This window comes from Cyprinus carpio, chromosome B9 (genome assembly GCF_018340385.1).
Source record: "Cyprinus carpio isolate SPL01 chromosome B9, ASM1834038v1, whole genome shotgun sequence".
NCBI classification, from domain to species: Eukaryota; Metazoa; Chordata; class Actinopteri; order Cypriniformes; family Cyprinidae; genus Cyprinus; species Cyprinus carpio.
In genome coordinates this window covers 18,875,621-18,888,761 of record NC_056605.1, presented here as the reverse complement: position 1 = coordinate 18,888,761, position 13,141 = coordinate 18,875,621, and the positions used below count along the sequence as shown (strand labels likewise).

Genomic DNA, 13,141 nt, shown 5'->3' with positions numbered 1-13,141 from the left:
TTTTCAGCAAAATCATCATAAAAATGGCTTATATGAACCTTTGAAAAGGGTAAATCATGTTAAATTCAGGTTATTTTCCTGAATTCTGTTATTTATGAATTTGTTTATTTGAATATACATTCTCTCGTGGATATGATCTAATTATTGCTAAGGCATCCGTAAAACACTGACTTGCATTGGTTATGATAAATCAAATATTAAATATACCTCCTCATGTTTTTTGAAGTTCTCCTTCTCAAGCTCTTGCTGTGCCTTCCTCCACTCCTCATCCAGTTTTTCTTGGTCCTTTTTGTACTTCTCTTCAGCAAGCAAAAAAGAAAAGACCACTGATTGTAGTTAATCAATGCTTCAAAATTACAAAATGCATAATTACACAGTGCTTTTGGCTTTTATTAACAAACAATGAATTAGTTTGCCACCAGTTTACGCACAGTTTTAGAAATTATTATGGATATTTATTAGATATGCAATAACAAATAAAACAGGATAATATTGTAGTTTTTTTTTTTGTTTTTTTGGTATAATTGATGGGTATATAAGTTTTGTATTCAAGAAACACAACAGCAAACTTGAGTTTGTATGCCAATTAGTAGAACAAAATGTATCCTAGTTTAACTAATTTCTACAATCTCAAGAATAAAATAATCTAATTCATTTAAATGAATAAACCAATTCATTTAAATACTATAACTCTATTTTACCCAACATAATTCGGTTCACAGATACTATAATATTTACCTGCAGCAAACGCTCCTGCTCTTTCTGCCATTTCTCCTGCCGTTTGCGCTCTTCTTCGGGGTCCCAGGACCAGCGGGTAGTGGATGCAGTGATGGAGGGAACGGGCAGCTACAGACACAGAAAATGCTTTTAATTATTGGAACCAACCAAATAAAATATCACACAGAACCTTTCTAAGACCTTGCATGATCACATTGTCTTGTTAAAGATCCAAAAAGAGCCAGGCCCCAAAACAGCAAGCAGTATTATGGATTAAACTATATAATTCACTTAATCAGATCATATGCATGTCAACAACAGTGGTTTGATTAAAAGAAAACATATGAAACAACTTACATTTGATATTGCTGTATCCGATCCACCTGTAAAAACCAGCTACAATTAGATTCTTCTCAATAAATACATTGTAGCCTATATTTTTAATGAAACCCTTCTTTATAGCATGAAGGGAACACATGAACAGGATTCCATCCCAAATATCTCATAGGATAATATCTGTTCAAATAAGAAACCCATAACCCAACAGCTCCATAAATAAATGTTAAATTAAAACCACATGCAATGGCTTGAATAAACAAACACATGCAAAGTCTTCAATAACCAAACCAAATGAATAATGCATAAATACATTTGGCCAGTCTTCAAATGCAATGTCACATGCAAGAAACACTGGTTATTAGTAAAACCAAACCCCGCATCAATGTCCAGCACAGCATGCACTATTCACATTCACAACACAATACCAACACACTCCACACTGATTACTGATTCCTTTGCCTGAGCTGCTCTGATAATCAGGGATATACAGCAAGGCTGACTTGAGTGTGAGAGGGTAGTACAGCCTCATATTCATATCTGTCTCATCCTGAATTCTTTCATTTATGCCTATGGGGAAATTCTCTGATATTATATTAATGTGGCAGCTATCAGCAAGATATGGACTGTCTATCCCTCTGATGCAGTTTCCTATTTATTTTTTTTAGAGTGCTTTGTATGTTGGTATGGTTCCTGACATGCTGTCTTTAAGAGGTCTTCAAGAGCATGACAACAAAAGAGAAAATGGAAAAAAAAAACTTTTAAGTTTGTTTGCACTGATAGTGAAAATGCAACCAAAGGTCATGATTTTTTTTATAAGGTTTTATGATCTGAGGCGATGTAAGCAATAACAATCATTGGTGATGCAACAAATTTGAATTTGTTTCATAATTTACTCATTCTTATGTCATTTCAAACAGAACCAGTACTATTTTAGTATTATTTATATAGAGTTATAATACTAACTAAAGGAAACTAAACTTCAGAAGGCTTGGAATTTACTTGTGTGGACCATTTTTATGATATTTTATGGTGCTTTTTGTGTCAGTTTTAAAGCCTGATAGCTTCAGGTCACATTAATTGTGATTACACTGAAAAAAAGGAAATTGGTATTCAAATGTTCTCCTTTTGTCATAGGTGTCTTTGGAAGAACATGTAACCCTGGACCACAAAACCAGTCATAAGTGTAAATCATCTGAAAGCTGAATAAATAAGCTTTCCATTGATGTATGGTTTGTTATGGTCGGACAAGATTTGGCCGAGATACAACTATTTGAAAATCTGGAATCTGAGGTTGCAAAAAATTTCAAGTTGTCCAAATGAAGTTCTTAGCAATGCATATTACTAATCAAAAATTATGTTTTGATATATTAACAGTAGGAAATTTACACAATATCTTCATGGAACATGATCTTTACATAATGTCCTAATGATTTTTGGCATGAAAGAAAAATCAATAATTTTGACCCATACAATATATTTTTTTGGCTGTTGCTACAAATATACCCCATCGACTTAAGACTGGTTTTGTGGTCCAGGGTCACATATGATGGTGAGTAAATAATAACACAGTTGTCATTTTGGGTGAACTACTGCACTATTTACTCATGAAGTTTCCTCTACTTATTAAAACTCCTCAGACTCCTGTAGACAGCATGTCAGAGTTTGAAATGGAAGTGGACACTGCACACTCAACCCCCCTTTACCACAGAGGTAGACCAGAGAACTGACTGTGAGCCCTGCAGAGGGAAGAGCACAGAGGTTATGAGGGGCTTCTGCTAGAAGGAGGAGGATGAGGATGGCAGGATGAAGACTTAGCGGTTTACCCACAGCCCCCCAAACACAAAGCCTGAACGCACCAGCACTTAACTGATGCTGTTCTGTTACCTTGTTCAAAAAACTCTGATCTCCTTTTTAAGTTTTTCAAAGTAATGGATTCTACATGGGAGATAAAGATGTTAGAAGCTGTTGAATCTGTACAAAGGAAAAAGTTCCAGGTGCCCTGGGGAACTAGATTTAGCAATTCATTCTTAATTCACAATGCTTTTTTGTAGAAATGTAAACATTATATGTGCACAGTGCTTGGCTATCTTTATTCTATTTTTTACTTTTGGCTAGTTTAAGTTAATCAAAAACAAGCAATCTTGTCAAGCTATGAAACAAGATTCATTTTTTTCACAACTTTTCTGCACAACATGCATTTAATAAAACAGGCACAGAAACAAACTACAAAAAAAGCGTCACAGAATGTTTCCAAGCAATTAGCTGAAAAAAGTAATTTACCTTTATTATTCGAAGTCTCTGAATCCTCATGGAAACCACCATTTATCCCATTCAAACCATAATTCTGTGAAAAAAATAAGAGGTCATCTTTTTAGTATAATAAAGAAGCATTAAAATAAATCCTAATTAAGTATCATATATAATAGTCTGCTTACATTGCCAGACTGTGAGCTGACATTCACAGTTTTCACGACCATATCCTTGGTTTGTTGGGATGTGAAATCCAGGTTGGTGCTGAGGTATGGCTCGGAGGGACCTAGAGGATCCAGACTGGTCAGATTGATGGTCTTATGGCTTTTAAATGGAAGGGAAGGTAGGTCTCTGCCCCAGTCTGATTGTGGCATGTCAACAAAATCATTTATTTCAAAAACACAGATTGAAAACAGATGTACGACTACAGACATAATACTATATTCTAAATAGTGGGGATGAAAGACAGACCACCTTCCCCTGCCATGGCTTCAGTCACAAACCATAAGCCTGCTAGTAAACACTGAAAATATGAACCTCTGATGTTATCAAGAACCACAAACTTTAGAAACCAAGATAATGAGAAATAAAGCACACTGTTTAGGAAGAAATAAAGGCATACCACAAATACTGTAGACACCAGGCCAGGGAAAAGTAGACAATAAAGGAATAGATCACCCAAACATTTGGGGCCAAAAACTATTACAGTTAAAATGTGTTATTTCGTTCAGTGGAACACATAAATTAAAAGATGTGCTCCACAACTGAATTTTGTGCACACAAATGAGCTTGACAGTCCACTATATCAGTGTAAAATATAATGTAAGAGGTGGCAGCATAGAGGTGGAAATATATGTAATATAATATATAATAATCCTTAATGTATAAAATATGTATTAATGACAGTATTTAATTTTTCATTTTTATTTTTTGAGTGAACTTTCCTTTAAAAGAAAAAAAGTGAACAAAGAAAACCAGCAACCAAACACACAACTGAAAAACATAATTTGATACACTATGTGCACTTTACTACTACTGTATATTCTATTTTTAACTACAGGGTCAACCCAGAACAGAGGAACTTAGTGTGCTATATGCATAGAAAAGTGTCTGGTAATGTTATTTCTGCTGCTTTTGGTTAACTTCGGAAGCTTTTTCCAGGCCTCTTGTGGTCATTTACTCAGGTGAAGTATGAGAGTGCTGCACTCAAAGAGATGGTGTAGACTTACTATTCTTGCCATGTCTGCGGATGTCCATAAACAGACTACCCTGCTGCAAGGCCTCCTCCATACTGTTCTTCCACTCAGTATAGCTCATGTCTGCCACCATGCGGCCGTTCACTGTAAGGATCTCATCTCCAACCTTCACTTGACCGAGCTCAGCTGGGCTGCCTTCTCTCACACACACACACACACACACACACACACACACACACACACACACACACACACACACACACACACACACACACACACACACACACACACACACACACACACACACACACACACACACACAATAATCAAGCATGCAGTTTTTAAAGCTAAATGTAATAACAAATGCAAGTGCCAAATGCTAAATGAACCTCTAACTGTGATAACAACAAATTCAGAGCAGAGATGGACAGTAGCGAAGTATTTTTACTTTACTCAAGTAAATTCAAAAAGAATCTGTAGTTTATCAAAGTGTTTTTCTTTGGAAACCTTTACTTCATTACATTCCAAAGCATAATGCCATACTTTTTAATGCACTACATTTCATAAATAAAAGTCGTTGTTTGTTTTACCTTTAAAATTAAAGAACATTAAAAATGTTATTTCTTGTACTCAAGTAAATCTTTGAATTACTTTTTCTTGAGTAAATGTAAGAAAGTAATAGATTTTCTAATGTAATTAAGTATGAAATGATTTTTAATATGAAATGTAGTGCAGTAAAAAGTACAGTATTATGCTTTGGAATGTTGTGAAGTAAAGTTTTCTAAAGAAAAAGACTGATAAAGTACACACACTTGAAAAGTACTTTTAAAGCAGAGTAAAAATACTTCACTACTGTCCGCCTCTGATTCAGAGTCATGTAAACTAGAGGCTCATCAGAACCAACCTAGAAACAAATCTGCTCTATATACTGTAGACTACTGTAGCAGCAGTGTGTTTTTTCAGCAGCAGATGCTCTCTGAAGCTGCAGGTAGAGCCTGTACTTTATGCTTCATTAATTCACTGTGCAGTACATTACTGAGCACCTTTTTTTCTTAGGATGTTATATGTTTCTTTTACCTGGAACTACAGATTTGACACGGACCCCTGTGGAGTCCCAGTTGCTCTGAAAGCCAAAGTCCCGGCTGCTGTTGGGTTTCTGGTTCAGGCTGATCCTCATCTCACTGTAGTCCACCTGGAAGACATAGACAGGTCAGTTCTACACAGAAAATAAAGTGATTTGTGGTTTACTATGCTAAATGCATCTTCTTCAGTATGACCATAAATTATAAAATGGTTTCGGGAGTGTTGCTATTAAAACTTACAATAAAATACATTTGATGAGTGTGACCACATTTACAGCCAAATGGACAGAAAAGGGCAACTCTGCACCCGAAGTGTTGCTTTAAAATGCTTAAATTTAAGGAATATAAAGTGCTTGTGTATCTGTGCAAATGGAATTTACTTTAGCTTTAGAAAACAAGTGTGTAGAAGAAATTTGTGACTTGAGAGTCTTGCAGTACCTCATTAGAAGGGATGGACGGGGATGGAGATTTGGGCAGGGGGGACAGTCTGTGGACCGGAGGGACAGGAGATGGGGTTTTCTCCTCTTCCTCACTGCTTTGCACAGGACTTTCCTGGGAAATATCTTCATCCTCTTTCACATACTGAGCATATCGGTTAGAAATTGCAGTTTTCTTGATGCTATCTGTTTCTCCATTTGTGCGTTTAAGAGAGTCGTCCACCTAAAAGGTTTTTGATATCATAATTATTTTCACAACCAATCTGAACTCTATTTGCTGTTATCGTTAATAATGTAGACTAGATCGTAACTTATCATTTTAAATATGAGACTAGTTTGGTTTAAATATCTCAAACAGAGGAATAGAGTACTACTTTTACTTTTTAGAGGCCCTGATAAGATTTTGCCCCATTCATTTATTATATGATGTAAATCAAAAAACTTTGATTTGAAGCAAATAGGCAAAGGTGCAAAAATGCAACTTAACAGCTTTAGTAGTTTTGATAGAATTCAGAAATTGACTTGATTACGTCATTCTCAATGCTTTATGGGAACGAGTGGACACTAAAGAGTGCTTTTGGTGTGATTTGCTTGTTTTGATTCCCTGATTTTTAGTTTTTTTGAAGATAAATGGTAAATGTAGTTTGTCACCAGGAATTCCACTGTTAAACACAGTTATTTAAAAACTTAAAATAATGCTAGCCAACAACAAAAACATATACCATTAAATAACAACCTTGTTATTCATAGTCAGTGTGTTTTTAAAAGTTATCGTTAAAAAAATCTATGAAGAAAATGAATGAATTTTTACTTCTAGAGCCAGATTGTTGCACTCCCTAATGAGATGTTATGCTTTCTCAAAAAATCTGACTTCCACTTTATGGTTTTACTCTAGGTATGTACCTCATTTAGATGCTTTATAATTCATATGAGCTGTAATTACATCAGTATTTCACTGTAAATTGATCACACACTACGGTGAGTAGTACAATGTTCTCAGAAGTTTATTCACTAAAAAAAAAACAAGCCAGTCAAACAGGTCAGGATGTTTGAGACCAAGCAGGCCCACTCACCGTGAATGCTCTGGGAAGGGAGGCGATTCGGTTGGATTTTGTGCCGAATGGCCTGGGCGTGACTACAGAGGTGAGTCTTGCGCTATCTGATCTCTGGTAGCTCCTGGGGAGGGAGGCAGAAACTTGATCCAGCCCAGACTGCTTTGTATCCATTGAATTGGGTTTATACAAAGAGCTAATGGGGCCGCTGGAGTTCTCGACTGGCTTAGTGTTGCTAATCAACTCCGAGCTGCTGAGAACGCTGCTGGTTTTACTGACGCTGGTGGGCTTGATCAGGCTGGTGTTGCTGCTGGACAACGCAGGAACTGGATCGTCCAGAAGGCTTTGGATCGTTGTATGGCTCTCCTCAATTTTCAGTGGGATATCTGGGCTGGAGCGATCACGTCTGGTATGAAAATCTGTCTGATCTGATGCCAGAGTGCCAGCGACAGGTTCCTTTTCTCTCAGAGTTGGAATGGAGGGTACTGAAGGTTTGTCCTTGGGGGTGTAAGGGGTGTCAATGGTGTAGCTACGTGCTGGCAGAGTTCTGCTTCGGGGTACAGGTTCTTCGAAGACATCATCAGAGATGGAGTTAAAGCTGTCCCTGTAGTTGCTTTGCTGTCGGCTCTCTCTGAATATGGGCAGAGTGAGAGAGGCAGGACAAGAACCGCGATTAGATTACACTTTTACACTGAGCTGACTACAGATCAGAGAAAGTAGAACAGACTACACTCTCCGCACTAACAGCAGACAACACAATGACAAAAACACAGACCGCAACATTTCATCATTAATAAAATAAAATGAAATATTAAATGTTAATATTAAATTCAATTCATGAAATATAAAACATTTAAATATTAAATTAAAAATTAAATATACAGTTTTGTACTGTTTAAGCTTCACACAACTACTTGATTTAATGTATGTAATGTATGTTCACCTCTCATCCTGCATTTCCTTGAAGGTCTTTGATTTCCTGATGCTGCCTGAAGTGATCTGCTCAATCTGCTCTCTCTCCTCTTTCTTCTTCACAATGTCAGAATTCACACTCCTGCGCTTATTCTTCCACCTTGAAAGATCCTGCAGGGACGAGAAGAAAGATGCTCAGCCCCCATAACTGGAGCACAGGTGCTTATTCATAAGCAGTAACGGTGGGAGGGACAGTTCAGGGGAAGGGTAGAGAGACATAAGGATAGATTGAGAAGTGAGGGAGGACTAGATTTTGCCGTTGTGTCCTATTTTGCCTGTTTGGCTCCACCCAACTCCTTTCCCCGTGCGAATTAGGGGCCTGTATATGACCTAAATGCTGTACTGAAGCTCAGTCCAACCACATCCACACTACAAAGTACCACTGAACAGTTACAGACTACTTATTATTGATATGATTGTGTGGCTTGAAGCTGATGATCAGTAACAAAACCTTGTGATCCAATACTCACATCTTGCCACTTATCCTCATTCTCCTTCAACCGAGCACGCATCTTCTGCATCTCTTCAACTCGCAACTCTATCGGCAAGTTGCTGAGGTTCATCTCACCGTCGGTGATGTCACTCACTGATTTGCTCCTGAAAACGGATGTTTTTCCAAAAACATTAGCAATCAGGAAAAAAAAAGCCATGCATTAGGATGGAAAAAACGATTTAGTGGATTGTAGCCATTCAGCTTTTTGATATGAGTAAAAGTGTTACATGCTCTCATCAAGCCATTATACCTAACAGAAATTTACAAGACAAAATACTGAAGGGTTAGTAAAACAGCAGGCACATTCCAAATATTCTTCAAGCCACAATTAGTTGTCTAAATAGACAACTAATGAGTTGTCACAAATGTTATGTGGCAACTCAATGGGTTAGTATTCCATGAGTGACCCATTCAATCACTTTCACTCATGTGTCTTACCTGTGAGAGCACAATACTTCTGCATTACAGAAACACCTGTGCTTTTGGATATTTCCAGAACAATATGATTGACATAGATTTGAATTAAATTAGTCAATAGTGTGTGTGTGTCTGTAGTCTACACTGCTGAAAATGTTTAGGCAGCAGCCAATGGGGATCAAAGCATTGTGAGTACATTGTGAGTGTCAGTGCTTAATGTAGGGGAGAGCAGAGGAAACAAAGGCCTACGCAGCATCCGTGACCACACACACACACACACACACACACACACACAAATGTGCTGTGCCTGCACAAGGCCACAACTCACCCTTCACTACCAGAGCTCTTCTGGAGCAGTCTAGGGAACCAAAGAGAACCGCAACAACAACATAGTCATATATTGGTGTGATGATTGACAGTTTTTATTGACTATCCAATAAAGTGTTGTATGCTCACCAAGTCTGCATTTATTTGATCAAACTACAATAAAAAGAGCAAAAGTGTACAGTTTTATGCAATTAAAAAAAAACTTATTCAATGTTAATATATTTCAAATGTAATTTATTCCTCTGATGACAAAGCTGAATTTTCACAATGATAACATTTTAAATGTCACTTTTGATCAATTGAATGCAACCTTGCTGAATAAAAGTATTCATTTCTTCAAAAACATTTTCACTGATCCTAAACTTTTAAACTGTAGTCAAGAGCTTAGTCACACCACTCCAGCTATGTGCATAAGTGCGTAATAAGTGTTTTTTTTTATTATTATTATTATTATTTTTTTTTACAGTACACACAGTCATGCTTCAACATTCAGTTAATTCTCTGATTACAGCCCCAGCTGTCTGACATTTAAAATGTGCTAACATAATATTAAGTGTCTGTTGTAACTCGGTTTAGGTACAGCTTAAGGTGGAATGACATCATTGGAAACTTGTGGAATTCCCCACCAATCCCAGTGCGGTTGCTCTTTTTAATGCCCCGACATTACATGGACTCTGATCAAATGAAATGTTGTACTTGGGGTTCAAGTGCTAGGTGTGTTTCCATGGTCACATAAGTGTAAGTTCCAGCTTTTACAGGATCACAAGGGTGTGGGGAATTTAGAGCTATAGAAGATTGTTGTATGCTTCGTAGTGAGTGGTGAATGTGTCTGACTGGATTATTTATAGACACTGCTCAGGTTTTAAAATTCCATCACAGCATAGCTGGATACACTAGAACCTTATAAAGCCTGTTAGGAGCCTTTTACTTTTCTTTACGAAAGCCACAGCAATGGAGTTTGTACATGATGTATCAGTTCCTTAGGTGCATTCATCACAAGAATCATTATTTTTATTAAACACAAACAAAATGCAATTCACAGGCAATTGGTCAGTCTCTGCAAAGACAAAAAAGGTCTATCTGAATGGCAAAAATCACTTTCCTTGGTGTTCCTGTAAAAAGGTTTATGCATCCTAATGTAATTATGTTAATAGATAAATATATGCTAAAAATCAATAAAATGCTTTTTATATATATATAATTAAATAAACAAAGTCATAGACCAAATAAATAAACAATTTACCCACCTTTCAGACTTAGTTGCTATAGGTAAATAACTAGAAGAATAATAAACTGCATAAAACTGCAAAATTATTTGTACTACAAACCAGTGTATTTATGAATACACAAATAAATTAAAATAATATGATAACAAATACCAGTTTGCAACATCAAGGAGTATAAAGTATTGTTTTTGAACAGTTAAAATTACTGGAAGGGACTGACGCCATTGCACATTCAAATTAAAAATGGCTGTACCCACTCTTATGTTAAAAATAGGGTGGGTAAAACACAGCATGGATCAAATTTAAGGCTGAGAACCATTTTGACATCAGGACTTCATGCACAAATTGCACAAACCAAAAAGAAGTTCAAATTTTGAAGCCAGTCCAATATAATTCAAGAGAAGATCCAAATATCTACCTGTTGTAATTATTCATCAAGTGGCAGGTCTCATGCAATCAAACTCACACCCATATTAAACTCACAAACATCTGCCATTGCCAGTATCAGATCATAGTTAACACGAGAATGGGAAAAGTACACCGCAGCTGAGATCTCGATGACAAGCGCACACAGGCATTTCTGCAGGTTCAGAAACCTAACCTCTCCACCATCAGCCTCTTCCGGTATCGCACACGGCTGGCCTCTCTGATGGCTTGCCATTTCTGCATATCTTCCTCACTGCAAGAGAAAGAAACACCAAGAGCTCCGCTTTCCATCTTTTCTTGGGTATTTAAAGCTCTTAGCTTCCTAAGTAGCATATCATCTGCCTTCAGGTGCTGTTCTGCTCCGTGTTTAATCTCTGGATTGGGTTTGTGCTGTCTGGGTTCCACTGGGTCACACATCAGCTTGGCCTGCAGTTTTGGTGGCAAAGCCCATGCCTCTGGAATACGAACAGGGTGGTAGTTATCAGGGGCCCCAGACAGAGGGCGATGACTGATTTGCTGTTGAGCCCTTCGAAAAACCACATCGTCTTTTTCAATGTCTGGATAAATGGGTTCACTCTCGTGGCGGGGCTGAATTACCACCATGACGTCGGCCTCCGATCTGCGGCGAGGCAACAGGAAGTTACCATACTTCAATTTGGCTAGGTCATCACTTGAGTGGAAGGTTTTTGTACGGCGTGTGAACATATCGTCATTTTCCAAATCAGGCAGGATGTCGGCAGAAACGTTGTATGGGTCGTTAGGGTGTTCACGCCCAAGGAGGGAATGCTTTTCACATTTTATGAGTCTGGGCCCAGAGGCGGGATCCGGTCTGGGCCAAAAATCAGGGGGCTTTAAATTATGCAGTCCAGCAGTCTGCTGAGCAACCGTGAGAGGTTGTGTTTGATAACTGTGGTGAATGAAAGGACAAAAGAAAGAAAGGATTCAGAACATGCAAGGGGGCAGTAGGAGAATGAAAGTGTAAGATTCAGTAAGCAGGAGTAGTGCATGCAGGAGAATGCAACTAACCATGCGATATATAAGTAACAGCAGCATTATGCGGTCTCTATTTGCTCTGGATTTTTGGAAAAGCAGCAGTGTGAGCACTCTGCCACAAAATACTAAGAAGTTATATTTACTAAAAGTTAAATACAAGAACGATAAGTATTTTTAAGAATCTTGACCCAGGCCACACAACAGTTCATAGCGACACAAAGCATGATAACTACAACGAGAACTGTAAAGTTTTAATTATTGCTCTAATTTTTTAGAATAGTGAAGTCCACCAAACACTATGATAATGACATAAGGGAACAATATTATTGAAATCACATTCAGAACTATATTTTTTTCCAGTTAATGAAGGATAAAAACATTGAGAGCCAATCAAAATCCATCTGGCTTTAAAGTGTATGAGCATTTAAAGTGGCAGACTATGTAACTACACTTATAATAAACAGAATATTATTATGTGTTGGTGTCGATGCTAATATACTTATTATATGTAGTTATCATTTTTGGGTGTCAATGGGCCTTGAAGCTCCAAAAATGCACCAAAATAGAGCTATAAATGTGGTCCATACAATGCACTCGTAATATTTCACATCTTCTTAAGCAATATTATAGCTTTGTGTAAGGAACAATCAGAAATTCATAAATTTAATTTGCATGAACCATTACTATGAACAATGTTGTTGGAAAAGAGCAGCATAAAGATTCATCTTTTTGGGTGAACTGTCCTTTTAACGTCCCTGAATTACATGAATATCGATACTATGCTGGCAATTCTCAGCATTTCCATTTCGATACAAATGCACTTGTTTGGTGAGATCACTAACATTCATGATGATGATTTTGAATAAATGAACATGTTAGTAAGCATCAGTTCATACGTTTATTAGAACATGAGAAGAAGCTGATTGAGGGAAGTGAGTAGATGTCCAGTCCTAATGCATACGGGGCTGTGATAAGGACCTGAGTGTGGAAGTGAGGCTGGACTGAGCGAGGCCTTCAGGTGCATGGGAGTGAGAGGGAGGGGGTTCAGACTGAGTGCGAGAGAAAGTAGGTACAGAGAGCCAGGGGTTGACGTCACCGTCTGATTCTTCAGAGGATGAACCTGACTTCTTGGGGCTGGAAAATGTGAGGTAAAAGAGCACAGAGAAAGACAGGGGAGAAAGGTTAGCAACCATCACCACAAAGAAGACAGAGAG

At 37.6% G+C, this 13,141-nt stretch overlaps 1 protein-coding gene across 12 annotated transcripts in view; it reads right to left on the bottom strand.

Annotated features, from left to right (window-relative positions):
- lmo7a (LIM domain 7a) overlaps positions 1-13,141 on the bottom strand; it is a 44,318-nt gene that overhangs the window by 7,070 nt on the left and 24,107 nt on the right. For 5 of the 12 annotated variants that reach the window (XM_042731320.1, XM_042731325.1, XM_042731326.1 and 2 more), the window contains exons 11-26: positions 12,906-13,061; positions 11,110-11,841; positions 9,284-9,313; positions 8,516-8,642; positions 8,017-8,156; positions 7,095-7,704; positions 6,023-6,244; positions 5,580-5,694; positions 4,536-4,697; positions 3,492-3,667; positions 3,337-3,400; positions 2,941-2,991; positions 2,760-2,792; positions 1,075-1,100; positions 739-846; positions 208-300 (exon numbers count right to left, since the gene is read on the bottom strand). In XM_042731320.1, coding sequence (XP_042587254.1) covers positions 208-300; positions 739-846; positions 1,075-1,100; positions 2,760-2,792; positions 2,941-2,991; positions 3,337-3,400; positions 3,492-3,667; positions 4,536-4,697; positions 5,580-5,694; positions 6,023-6,244; positions 7,095-7,704; positions 8,017-8,156; positions 8,516-8,642; positions 9,284-9,313; positions 11,110-11,841; positions 12,906-13,061 — 2,845 coding nt within the window. The remainder of the gene's footprint in view (positions 1-207; positions 301-738; positions 847-1,074; positions 1,101-2,759; positions 2,793-2,940; positions 2,992-3,336; positions 3,401-3,491; positions 3,668-4,535; positions 4,698-5,579; positions 5,695-6,022; positions 6,245-7,094; positions 7,705-8,016; positions 8,157-8,515; positions 8,643-9,283; positions 9,314-11,109; positions 11,842-12,905; positions 13,062-13,141) is intronic. The other 7 variants (XM_042731329.1, XM_042731319.1, XM_042731322.1 and 4 more) reach the window with 6 other exon arrangements.